General features: G+C 34.3%; 4 protein-coding genes across 7 annotated transcripts in view; 2 read left to right on the forward strand and 2 right to left on the reverse strand.

Moving 5' to 3' along the window:
* Positions 544 to 2,302, reverse strand: LOC104757710. 2 transcript variants are annotated; one of them, XM_019239186.1, is made up of 6 exons: positions 2,086 to 2,302; positions 1,715 to 1,785; positions 1,501 to 1,606; positions 1,225 to 1,357; positions 1,042 to 1,144; positions 544 to 962 (listed from the first exon to the last, which is right to left on the reverse strand). In XM_019239186.1, exons 1-6 carry the CDS (start codon positions 2,160 to 2,162, stop codon positions 865 to 867), a joined length of 588 nt encoding a protein of 195 aa, XP_019094731.1. In that variant the 5' UTR covers positions 2,163 to 2,302; the 3' UTR covers positions 544 to 864. The 2 variants fall into 2 exon arrangements, with proteins under 2 accessions (XP_019094731.1, XP_010478776.1); XM_010480474.2 differs by lacking the exon at positions 1,042 to 1,144 and having other exon boundaries at positions 2,086 to 2,294.
* On the forward strand, positions 2,454 to 5,075 carry LOC104757711. Of its 2 annotated transcripts, none has more exons than XM_019239185.1 (11): positions 2,454 to 2,543; positions 2,657 to 2,750; positions 2,843 to 2,929; positions 3,330 to 3,463; positions 3,639 to 3,697; positions 3,782 to 3,836; positions 3,919 to 3,966; positions 4,078 to 4,182; positions 4,349 to 4,396; positions 4,501 to 4,620; positions 4,700 to 5,075. In XM_019239185.1, exons 2-11 carry the CDS (start codon positions 2,702 to 2,704, stop codon positions 4,757 to 4,759), a joined length of 765 nt encoding a protein of 254 aa, XP_019094730.1. In that variant the 5' UTR covers positions 2,454 to 2,543; positions 2,657 to 2,701; the 3' UTR covers positions 4,760 to 5,075. The 2 variants fall into 2 exon arrangements, with proteins under 2 accessions (XP_019094730.1, XP_019094729.1); XM_019239184.1 differs by having other exon boundaries at positions 2,458 to 2,580.
* On the forward strand, positions 5,702 to 11,132 carry LOC109129915 (putative F-box protein At1g33530). The gene is given in 6 exon segments (XM_019238957.1): positions 5,702 to 5,776; positions 5,869 to 5,974; positions 10,281 to 10,459; positions 10,530 to 10,653; positions 10,716 to 10,867; positions 10,869 to 11,132. Coding segments are annotated over 6 exon segments (900 nt in total).
* Positions 11,150 to 12,218, reverse strand: part of LOC104757712 (protein MOS2-like) — a 4,910-nt gene continuing 3,841 nt past the window's right edge. Inside the window, exon 2 of one of the 2 annotated variants that reach the window (XM_010480476.2) lies at positions 11,150 to 12,214. In XM_010480476.2, the coding sequence (XP_010478778.1) occupies positions 11,355 to 12,214 (860 nt within the window). In that variant the 3' untranslated portion in view covers positions 11,150 to 11,354. The remainder of the gene's footprint in view (positions 12,215 to 12,218) is intronic. The other variant, XM_010480475.2, reaches the window with a different exon arrangement.

Below are 12,218 nucleotides of genomic sequence, written 5' to 3' on the forward strand. Positions count from 1 at the left end.
GAGATGTGGCAGAGGTTTCAGGTGAAGCATTCAGCTTTCGAGTATAGGGCAACTGTCTGTTTCCTTCTTCATTTATGACTATTTTTCTAAGGGGAAAATTAGATATAGAAAAAAAGTTTGGGGCATTCATTAATAATGAACATTTTCATGATTATGAAATGTTAGATAACTTTCCCCGTAGATTCTGGCCGAACAAGCAAAAACAAGAGGAGGGAAAACGTTACACACTTTACACCGATCATAATCGACAAATCCTTCGTTTTTGGGATTTAGCCAGAGCCATCACCAACTTGTCAACTTCAGGTTCTTGATTGTACTGCTTTGTAAACCAAGTGAAGAAGACACGTACGAAAATGCCTTTTTTTTTTCTCTGGATTCATAAATTTTATTTGGAAAATTATAGTCATTAAAACTTATCCATAAACAAGAACAAGGACTTTGATATGGCATGTTACCTATACAGTTGTAATAGTGTAATAGTCTCTCACATGGACTTGGCTAATTCAAAGGCATCTTTGCTTATCTATAAAAGATTCATCTGCCTTCTCAATCTATTTGCTTATGTATAATAAGGGATTCATCTGCCTTCTCAATATTATATTCATACATGAACATGACTTATCTTACTATATTTCCCACACTTACATTCTCCCCCTTAAGAAGGCCTATACTATTTCAGTTATAGTTCCAAACACTGTAATTTACAGAGAGGCTTATTGTTACAGATAACTCAAACTCCGAACCTCAACATCGGCATAGCAGAACAGTAGGTCATAGAATCTCCAACGTTCCGCTTTTGTAGAAATCAAGAACAGTTTGAATTAGGCGATCCTTTCTTTTGTTGGTGTCTTTGTGGTTGGACCATCAGAGCTGAATTTGCGGACAAGGACTTTGAAACACGGCAGAAACACGATGTATAGTGCAATGATTACAAATGGAGCCGCTATGAGCCACCCTAGTAGCTGCAAAAATAAGTTCTATGTTTAAGCAGGTTATATGACAACTCGGAAGTCGGAACCAACTTGCCATAGAAATACATACCTATGAGGGAAAGCAGTATTTTATCTTTAGATTTGGTAACACTAACAAATGACAACATGGTGAGTAAAAATCCCACTTGTGAAGCTATAGGATTGTCAAAGATCTATGCAGGAAATGCGATGAGCAGTTTTGCATCATATTACCAAAAATCTATACCACCAAGCTAATATAGAAGAAGTTTACCGCATTGCCAATGCTTAAGAAAACATCTCGGGAAGCTTGGCCTGTCAACACCTTCTTTAGAGCATCAGACGTTAAAGGAAAATGAGGTCCACCGATTATTTTTTCGCCAAGCCGTAAGAAAGGCACCACAAGACTTCAATGTGAAACACATAGCCAAAAACAAAACTACACATAAGTACTCAATTCGATACTAGAAGATCAATAAAACACTCTGTTTCGTGTTCTCTCTATATTGGTCCAAAAGCCGTAACTTTGAAGGAAGCTTAAGTGGGTTACCTTAGTTCTATTGGAGTAGCAATGAAATTAGCCAACATCACAGTTGGAGCATGACAAAGAGATCCAAGCGAGGCAATAGCCAGGCCACATAACAACACCGTAACACCTATCAAAACACAAATATCCCTCTTGAGTGAAATACATTTAGAGATCACAAACACTAAAATGTTCGATGAACAACTATTCGAAAAACGAAAGTGGCACGAGAACGAACCACAGATTGGAAATACTCCCATGGTAATCCCCAATGCTGCAGAGAAAGCCAGCTGCTTTGGCTCAGCACCTCTAAAGGGTACACAAATAAAAAAAAAATTTGGTTCACTTACACAACACATAAATATGGCAAAAACATCGAGTCTTTACAAGCTACATGGTTGCACATAACTGTTGGATTTGGTCTCTAGTAGTACAAATAAAAAAGCAACAATCAAGAAGTAAGCACAACAAGTCATCTACTTGATTCCACAAAAAATAGGAAATGGTATCAAACTAAACAACAACGACTAGCAAGTAAACAACTTTATAACACAGAGAGAAGGGTTCATCAAAACAAAATATGAAGAGAGACACAGAGTAGTAAAGAACCTTCGCAAGATCTGGACAAGTGGTTCACTGATCTTCTTATCGAACCAAACTTTCAAACTAAATTTCGAATTCGCCATCACGATTCTTCAGCAAATTCGATAAAATTTTTAGCAAGTTAACAAATTTAGAAACGAAGAACACCACTTCTACTAAGTTATTGAATCAACAAACAACACTTGAAACCTGAAAAAGTAAGAACAGAAGAAGTCTCGAAATGGGGGTTTCTCTTATCTCTCTACCGCTCCACGGAACCCGAATCGGGTTCGGTTAAACGGGTCAAAACAACCATAATGGGCTTTCGTCGTGTTTTAAATTTAGGCTTACTAAAGTCCAAATCACTAAACCCCGGGTCGACCCGATTGTTAGTTCCATCATTCTAGAATCTAGATGCTTCCCTATTTTCGTTCCCCCGCTAGTTTCAATTTTTTTTTTTCGCCATATTCGAATTTTCTCTGAAGGTGAAGAGCTCGCATAAAGCTTTTTTTTTCTCTGAAGGTGAAGAGCTCGAATTTTCTCTGATCTGATTCAACATTTTCTGAAACTCTCATTTGAATCGTGTTTGATTGATTAGGTTAGAATTTGAAATCGGAGAAGTGAAGAAGAAGAAGAAGAAGAGATGGAGGAGTATCTACAGTATATGAAGACTCTCCGGTCTCAAATGACTGGTAAAAATCTTCATTTCCGCCTCTGATATTTTTTTAGATTTTAGCTGAGATTTCATCCGACGATTCGTTTCCATGGATTCGATTGAGGTTAGATGTGGAGGATCATGCGGCGAAGGTCTCCGTCGAGGAACAGACGCAGGTTACCACAATCAGTACCTTGGAGAAAGATCTCGCTCATGGTTAGCTTCTCTCTTTCTCTCTCTCTCTCTCTCGCAACGCTTTCGGATTTCAGAAATTTCCGTTGATATGGACGAACAATAGTTATCGTACGGCAGATGCTATATTAGGTCATGATGGTCTTCGTTTAGATTTGTGCTAATTCGGTTTTGAAATCCATAGATTGCGAGCGTGTGCTTCACCATTGATGTGGTTTGCTGTGTGTTTGCTTAGATTTGGGATTTTGTTATGTGAATGTTGATTTGGCTGTTTTGTGATAAACTTTTGAGTATCAGAGTAGCAATCCTTTGTTCATGTTGGTTTAATTCTGGATCTGCACTTTGTAAACAGTTTTATTATGCACTTTTTTTGGATGAATTGTTATGTGATTTTTTTTCCTAATTTTTGTGTCACCTTTTGAAGCATTGTCTGAGACGAAGAGACTAAAAGAAGAGACGGATCAGAAGACGAGGGCCAAAGGAGAAATATGCTCTCACATACTTGAAAAGCAGAGAAAGATTTCGTCCATGGAATCTGATTCAACAAATCTTGCGCAGGTAAGTTAAAACTCTTATGGAAGCCATGAATACGCCTTGTAGTAGCAGAATGATGGAATCATATATATATATATACGTCTAGTTATGCTTTAGTTTGTTACACTGTTATCTGCTACAAAGTTTGGTTCATTTTGGGTACTGCTTATACTGAGTGAACTGTTATCCGGTTTTGTAGAGTTTGGTTCTTATTCTACAAGAACGAGACAGTATATCTGCCAAACTTGTATCGAAACGGTAATTTACAGAACATCTGGCTAGAACTGGTTTGTGGTTATGGAATGACCTGAAGACTGTCAGGTTCATTGTTTCTAATTGCAGTTCTAACTATGTGAAGACAGCAGAAGAAGCTAGAAACAAACTAGAGGAGCAAAAGGTTTGCTATTTGCATCTTCTTCATGTGATATCATTCACTGTTTACAAACACAGTAATCTTTCTGTTTTCGCATTTTGGCCAGGGATGGTTTATCTCCCATATGAGTAATAAAACTGGTCAACATGGGCAGGTTCGTTCTTTTATGAATCCTGTAATGCTTAGTAAAAGACACTTTCAGTACTTGCATAGTAACTGATGCTAGGATTTCTTATCACTTTCTTGTCGATCCTTGGTACTTTAGAAAAACGAAACAAGGAATAACCTGATGGAACTATCAGAATCTGCTAGAGCAAAGCTTGATCAGGCAAAGCAGATGAGATCCAACCTTACTAAGGAAAATTCGAAGGTATATACATTAGATCGCCTTTTTTACTATTGGTCGTTTTGGTTCTGGCACTTTGTATTTTTGATGTGTCCTGTTTATAAACTTAGTTACTTTTGCCCTTCCAGTATTTTGAGTACACTCTGCGTCTCTTTGAGCACTTTTATGAATGATATAATTTTCATTTCAGATCAAGCTATCAGTTGAGCATGTGAAGCACAAGATTAATGAGTTTAAGGTTACCTTTGGAATCTTTGCTAGCATTGTGATGTTGCATAAGTTCAGTCATGTAAGATTTCTTTCCTCACCTGATACTATTTTTGTAATTTCTGAACGATGCAGCCAGAGTTAATGTCGGTGGATATGAAGGTTCTAGAAGAGGAATACACAGCTCTCTTGTCAGATGAGTCTGGAGAGGCAGAGTATCTGAGTTCGCTGCAGAGTCAGGCTAAGAAACTGAAGGTGATTAGGGTGACATTGATTTATATAGGCTTGATTTGATTACTGACTATATGATTATGACCACCTCCTCTTGGTGCAGGGAATTTCTTACATTGCTAAATGTGGTTGTGGAGAAGAATACAGTGTTGGTCTAGATTAGGCCAGAGTTATTATATAAATGCACTTTCACCATTCAAGCATCTGTCGAACTAGTATCTGAATATGTGAACAAAGCAAGAACCACAAGTAGCTTTATGTGCTAGTTCTTTCGAATATGTGCTTCTGCAGGATGGGTTAATTGTTTAGTTTGTAGAGAGATCCAACTAGCATGCTGTCTTGTTGCAGTATTGTAATGTCTTTCAGTTTCAGGCTCTCCATATGCATGAGATCTTAAGCTTTTTAAGACATAATAAATGAGATGTTGAGCGTGTGTTATTATGATTCAAACCAGATGTGTAAAGTTGTGGTCATGGTCTATCTAATCATCGAGATACCGGATTAAACCAAAACAAAACCAGACCAATATCAGAATTAGTGTGACAAATACGTAAAAACCAGATCGAAAGGAAATTCAAATGGCAATTTGTGAAAAAAAAGCAACAATGGATTCCGCTAATTCGATGGACTTATAAAATCACGGTAGTGCATATAATTTTTATTATTATTTATATTTTATGTTGTATTTGTTTGTTAAATACTGGATGTTTTATAAATAGAGGAATAACTAAATTTTTCGGTTGTTTGTACGGCTAAATATTTATATTAATTTTTTAACCTGCAATACATTTCATGACCATTTATTTGTTATATTTAGTTTATTTTGTTTAGTGTTTGAGATTATATTTTAATTTTTAATTATTATAACAAAAAATAAGGGATCTAAATACATAATAAATAATTTATAAGCTATAATTAAGTCAAATTGTTCCTAATGATTTAATTATTTTACATAATCTTATTTAAATCAACTTGATTGTGTTTTTTGTTTGAATTCCCTACCATATATGTCGGCTTTGAATTGAATCTCTCTGTTTGAATGAGACTAAGTTTTTTTTTTTTTGGAATATTGTTTCTAATGTCTTAGTTAGATTTACTTTACGAAATGGATGATACGAATAGAGGAAAGGTTGATGGTAAATCCTTAGCTGGCATCTTCATCAACGATGATGAGAATGAGGTAATAACTACACAAAGTCACATGTTTTGATGATTGGTGTTTTAATGCTTGTTGAATGTGATTGTGTGTGTGTGTTTGATTCAAATGTGCAGACAAGGAAGCAGAGATTCAAGCTCGAAACTAAATCCATAGCCTGTGGTTTTGGCGAGAAAATGCAATTTTACGGTTTCGGCGAGAAACACAATTTTTACGGTTTTGGTAGGAAACACACAATTTTACGGTTTTTGGCGAGAAAACATAATTTTACGGTTTTTCCGGGAAATACGATTTTGGCAGGAAACACATAAATTTACGGTTTTGGCGGAAAACACACAATTTTACGGGTTTGGCGAAAAAACACAATTTACGGTTTTGGGTGGAAAACATGGATTCTCTGATTTTATGGTTGAAAACGTAATTTCGTAATTTTTCGCCAAATTCATGTTTTGATAAAAGAAACAAAAAAAAAAAGAATTTAAATTTTATAAGTGAAAAAAAAATTATGGGCTGTCCATGGTCATGACCATTTGGAAATGGTTTTAGTGAGCATGGACTTTTTGGACCATGTCCATTTGGGACTGTCCAACTTCCACCATACAAAAAATGTCCAAACGGACTCGCCCACATGGTCCAAGGACGGACCATTTGACAGCTCTATCAGATATGCTCAAATTTATCCAAGAGCCACTCTCTCAAATTAAGAGAACACTTTAGTACTTAAGGGTCGAATTCCACAGAGACTCAAGATCATACAATAGAATTAATAATCTTTTAATTATGCTAAACAGAATAAATTGTATTAAAATAAACAGCAAAATAAATAAATAAAAGTTTTATAAATTCAAGAGATTAAAACACTAGGCCTAGGGAAATTTTCAGGAAATAATAAAATATTAAATCAATCAATTAAATAGGATTCAATCAATTAAAAACTGTTTTCGAACTCTAAACTCAATTGTAAAATAAATCAGTTCTCACTGTAAATATTATCTTAGTTTAAAACCCGAAAATCCAAATCTCTTTGTAAACTTCAAGTTAAAAACCAGCTTTGAAAACAAGTTTAGTTTGTTCACAAAATTAATAAATCAAATCTCTTTGTAAAAAGTAATTTTGCTTATCAAAAGTTTTATTAAGAAAATCAATTATATTCTCATATCAATATATTTTCCTAGGTTATTAATTCTAGGTGATCAATCAAGAATTAATATGAAGAACAACCAAAGATGAAGAACAAGAAGAGAATGAATCCTATGAAATCCATTACCATGTTAAAAAGCCCACCAAGAGAGCTTCTGGCAAGACAATGGGTCTTCGTGCTATTGGACCATTTTTGAGGCCAAATTTTTCCGTTTGAAAGCTTTTCGTGTGAAACGATGCCTGTGGGGACATCTCGGTATATCATGCGCTTTCCATATATACCGCCACCCATAAAGCCTCGAAGAATCCATGTCCGTCTAAACACTTCTAATCCATCTCTAACTCTTATAATTAGTCAAATGAATTGGATTGTGGCACATTTAATTATTCTCTCCAAAATCTCTCTAAAAATCTCTCAGGGTTTGCCACAATAAAACTTAGGTCTAAACAATGACCTAAACATCATATATATAGTGTAAAATAGATCGATGCACTACACCAATTTTGCTCTCTGAATGCGTTTCCTCGGCTTAACTTCTCTACATGCTCCAAAGTACTCCAAAATCTACAAATAAGTCCAAGACGTACCTAAACCTGCAAAGACTAAATAAAACTCTAAAAACACCAAAAAGACTATAAATAGGATTTATATTATGGCTAAAAACACTTAAAAACCATGGTATATCACTATCCAAAGCTCGATACAGATTCCATCGCTGGTCTTTTTGGTGATGATGAGAACGAGTTCGATACTACTGTGTCCACAGATTCGCCTCAGTTCCCTCCAGTACCGCCACAGTCCTCTTTTCTCGAGTTTTCTGGAACTGAGCTTCTTCCTTCCACCCAGCCTCCGACCAGGATGACGCCTCTGCTGCAGTCCTCTTTCTTTGGCTGCAAATGGATGCACAAAATTGAACAAAATTGAAAAAATATTTTGAACAAAATTGGGTTGAATAATATTCAACTCATTCATCTCCAAAATAGTGGTTGAACAAGTTGAAGATTTTTGCTGTAGGATTAGTTTATTTTTTCAACTTTTTTGGTTGAACGGGCTGAATAATTTTTTCCAACCTCTTCAACCTTTACAATGCAAATGGTGAAAATTGGTTGAATAATTTTTTTCAACCTGTTCAATCTTTTCAACCGTGCAACCATTTGCAGCCTTTGAGTTGTCAGGAGCTGAGCTTTTTCCTACCACACCGAGCTCAAGCATAACAAAAAAATGATGCCCTTAATCGTAATTAATTTTTTTTCTTAATCTCAACTAATTTTTTCTAAACTTAAAAAATGAAATTTCATTACAAAATTATACAAAGATTATATCCTACTATATTAATTGAGAAGTTCAAATATAAAACTAACCTTAAAATGTGTAAAAATTACATTCAATTGCCATTAGAAAAACTTAATTAAGATTAATTAATTAATTAAATAAATATAATTAATCAAAAAATAAAACGCTGACAGATCATAATAAAAAAATCTAGAAAAGTAAAAGAAATCTACTCAAATCAAAACTAATTTGTACTTGAAAAAAATAAATAGAAAATAAAAAATTAACTGCTAAGATTTTTTAAAAATACGGATAAATTTTTGCCATTGATTTAAATAATTATTAATTAAAAAAAACTATTTTCTCACTCTAATAATTATTAGTTAAAAAAAATATTTTTTTATAAAAATATAAACAAATCAGAATTTCAAAAACTAAGATTTTATATCCAAGTAGTCAACATAATTATTTTTAATAACTAGATTTTGAAGATTTTGTTAAAATTTCAAATTATGATTCTTCTATCATCTTTATTTTATTTTATTTACAAATTGTTTGGAATTTTCATATAATACTTATGATTAATAAAATGCAGATTTTTTTCTGTATATGTTGTGATTTGAATTTTTAAAAACAAATATATATTACTCGATCTATAAAAATAAAATGTGTGTTTTAATTTTCACATTGGCGGGTTGGTAAAACTAAATTTATATAGCTGATAAATTAATAAATTTTATTGGTTCATAATTATAATATTAAAATTACTACTTCATATTTCAGATAATAATATTGCAAATACAACAAACAAACAATATAAAACTGTAGTATACATCAAAAATAAAATACTACAATATTCTAAAATAATTAGTATTAAGAAAACATATATAGATTTACAGAATAATTTAAAATAAATATTATCTCAAACAAAATATTTTTTTTAAAACAATATAACAATAAAATTTATTATTTTATTATAATTTTTTTTTTTTAAATATTGACCCGTGCTTTAAGCACGGGATATTTCTTAGTAGAATGTAATCCACGAAACAACACATCATCAAATAGACAAATAGTTAGTGGAGACTCAATCTACGAAGATTATATAGAATGTAGTATATAGACTCAATCTACGAAGATTTTTGAATTACCTTTAAGTTTTAAATTGTAGCAAATTAAAATCTTTTAAGTATGAAGTGCCTGATAATCTGAAAATCCATCATATGCTACCTCTTTGACAATTTAAAGAAGATTTCTAAATCCTTTCTTATTATTTATGCAATTTAATCATGTTTTCTTCATCTATGATTTTTGTTTTCTCTTTTGCTATGTGTGAGTAGTTCTTCAATTGGGTTTTAGGGTTCCAATTAGGAGATTTAATGAATTGATGTTTTAGTTATTGTTTGGAGTTCTTAATCCTTAGGTTCTTTGATTCACATGATCTTAATGCTAAAATAGGACTGATCACCTTATTTTAGATTCTGGGTTTTTCTATGCATCAAAAGTGTTCGATAGAATGCATGAATGAGTGTGAATTGAGTAATGTATTTTTAGCCTGCAAAAGTTGATATTAGGACGCATTGTGAACTTAATGAACTTGATTGTAATGCGAATTTGGTTAGGAGGTTGCAAATGAAAGTTTAGCAAACTAATAGTCTAGTTTAGTTTTTAATGCCTTAAAAAGGGTTAGTCTATTTTTGTGTTTATGTTCTAGAAAGGTTCTTAATTATTGAATTCCAAATTTCATTTTCTCATTAGTCATTGATCTCTGAAATATCCTATGACCCGATGTTTTAAATCTTATAAGTTTAATCGTTTCATTTATTGCATTTTAATTTAGAATTTCTGAAACCAAATAAACAAACATTCGTCAGCTTTAGCTATTTACAAGTCTCACAAATCTTTAGTGTACCATTAGTCCTTGTGGATTTGACCCTGCATATACTGCCTCACGGCTAAGTGTATCGGGTAATTACTTGAGATTTGATCTATTTCCAAAAATAAAATCGTAGAATTTATATAGATTAGTTTTTTTTAGCCCTAACTTAAATAAAGAGCCAAAGGTTTCTGCAATCAATAGCCAACAATAACCAGATCATGTAAACCTGTACATAGAAACCCACCACTCTTTTTCGTGTCTTCCTTCGTTTCCTGCTCTTTCAATAAAGAAGAAACTGGTGTTGGTGGACTTGAAGAGAAAGAAGTGGCAGTCGAAGCTCCAACATATCAAGAGACAGGTTTTACGCCGAAGCTTAGCAAATTTTAGTAGAGTTTTTAGTTTTCTTAAGAGACAAGTAAGTAGCAAGAAAAACCCTAGTCGTAGCGAAACCACGCTTGCTGATGTTCAGATACCGGATGATGGAGACCGTATCGAAACGTTGGAAATCATTGATCGAATTAGGCCATCTAGCTGAGACACACTTCCGTCGCCGTCAGGAAATGTATGGAGCCGAAGAGTTTAAAATCACTTTTGATATGTCCAAATCGGGTGGCATCCAGATCTAAGTTTTTCTCAAAATACACTAGGCTGAGAGCACAAATAACCATCAGAAGCTCATCGAGTTCCTGGATCATGTAATGGTTTGGTCTCTGTCTACAATTTGGTCGACGTTTATCTATTCAACCCTGAGACAGGTGTGATCCGGACAGTTTCTCGTCTTCGAGGAGGTACCAAACTTTCAGCAGGATTCGGGAGAGACGTTTGTGACCGGAGCATACAAATTGGTGGTTTTGTATAGCTTCGGTGATATTGACAGAGTTGAGTCTGTGGTTTTTGATCTGAGCACTAGCCAGTGAAGGTGGAGATACAAGACAGCTGGTCCAGTGCCTCGTTCTTTCACTCTAATTAGACAGTTCGTTCAGGCTATTGGTCTATCAAAAGCCTGCACAACTCATACTAGCAAGAAAACTAAAAAGAAAAGATATAATTATTGGCATTCGATTCAGAATGCTATCCACTTCGCTTAACGCATGCATATTATCGATTACAAGGAATCATAAAGCGGAAATAACCAACTTATCCAAAGCTCTCCATAACTTGAATACGCAAGAAAACTATGACAGAAGCACATAGAAGAGAAGAAAAATTAAAGCCTGTTCAGATTAAAAGGCTTGTAGATTACACATACCAAACTATTGGTCAAACTTGCAATCCCTGAACACGTTAGCAGCTTCAGTTCAACAGAGATTTCAGTATTCAATATCATCCATATCGCCCATGTACTCAGCAACTTGGTCAAGTCTGACATCAAGCATCTTGTGGTTGTCGAAATCACGAACCACACCAGTTTCTTTATCCAAATCTTTCTCAACCAGATTTCCATAGACACCCTTATGCTTCCCCAATAAAACCAAAACCGGCCCTCCTCGTCTAGGTAATGCCGTCTCAAGCAACTCCTGATCCACCCCTTGAACCAACTCTTGCGTCTCATCCATGGTGATATCACAAGTCGTCGGTCCAACAACATCAACAACTTTTCCCTTCTTAAGATACAATCTCCCACCTTTCAAATCCTTGCTTACTATCCGCACCTTTATATGACTCCTGAGCCAGGGCTTCGATTTCTTCTCTCTTGTTCGACTTCTATCCTGCTTCTCACTAACGCTAACTTCAGTTTGACTCCCTCTCTCTGTTCCTCTACCTCGTTTACTAACTTTCTTATCTTTCTCCTTATCATTTAATTGTAAATCTTTCAACTTCTTCAAACACTTTTCTTCTTCCTTGGAACCCAAATCAGCAACCTCATTCACACCCACTTTCACTTCCTCTCCAGTTCCAGAGATCTTAATAACAAACAAATCACTACCCAGTTTCTCCACAATCTTACCCTTTAATCCTATATCTCTTCCTCCCACAATTCTCACTTCCTTCCCAACAAAAAACACATCTCCACCATTAATATCTCTAGGCTTATTAACAAGTTTCACACTTTCTTTAACTTTAGCCTTCACATCAACAACCTTAGATCTATCAGGATCAAAACCTAATCCTTCCTTAGCAGTCCATTTTTTATATTCCTTAATCTCAACATCTTCTTTAGCATTCTTACCTAT

The sequence above is a fragment of the Camelina sativa genome, chromosome 17, assembly GCF_000633955.1.
Source record: "Camelina sativa cultivar DH55 chromosome 17, Cs, whole genome shotgun sequence".
Lineage (NCBI taxonomy): Eukaryota > Viridiplantae > Streptophyta > Magnoliopsida > Brassicales > Brassicaceae > Camelina > Camelina sativa.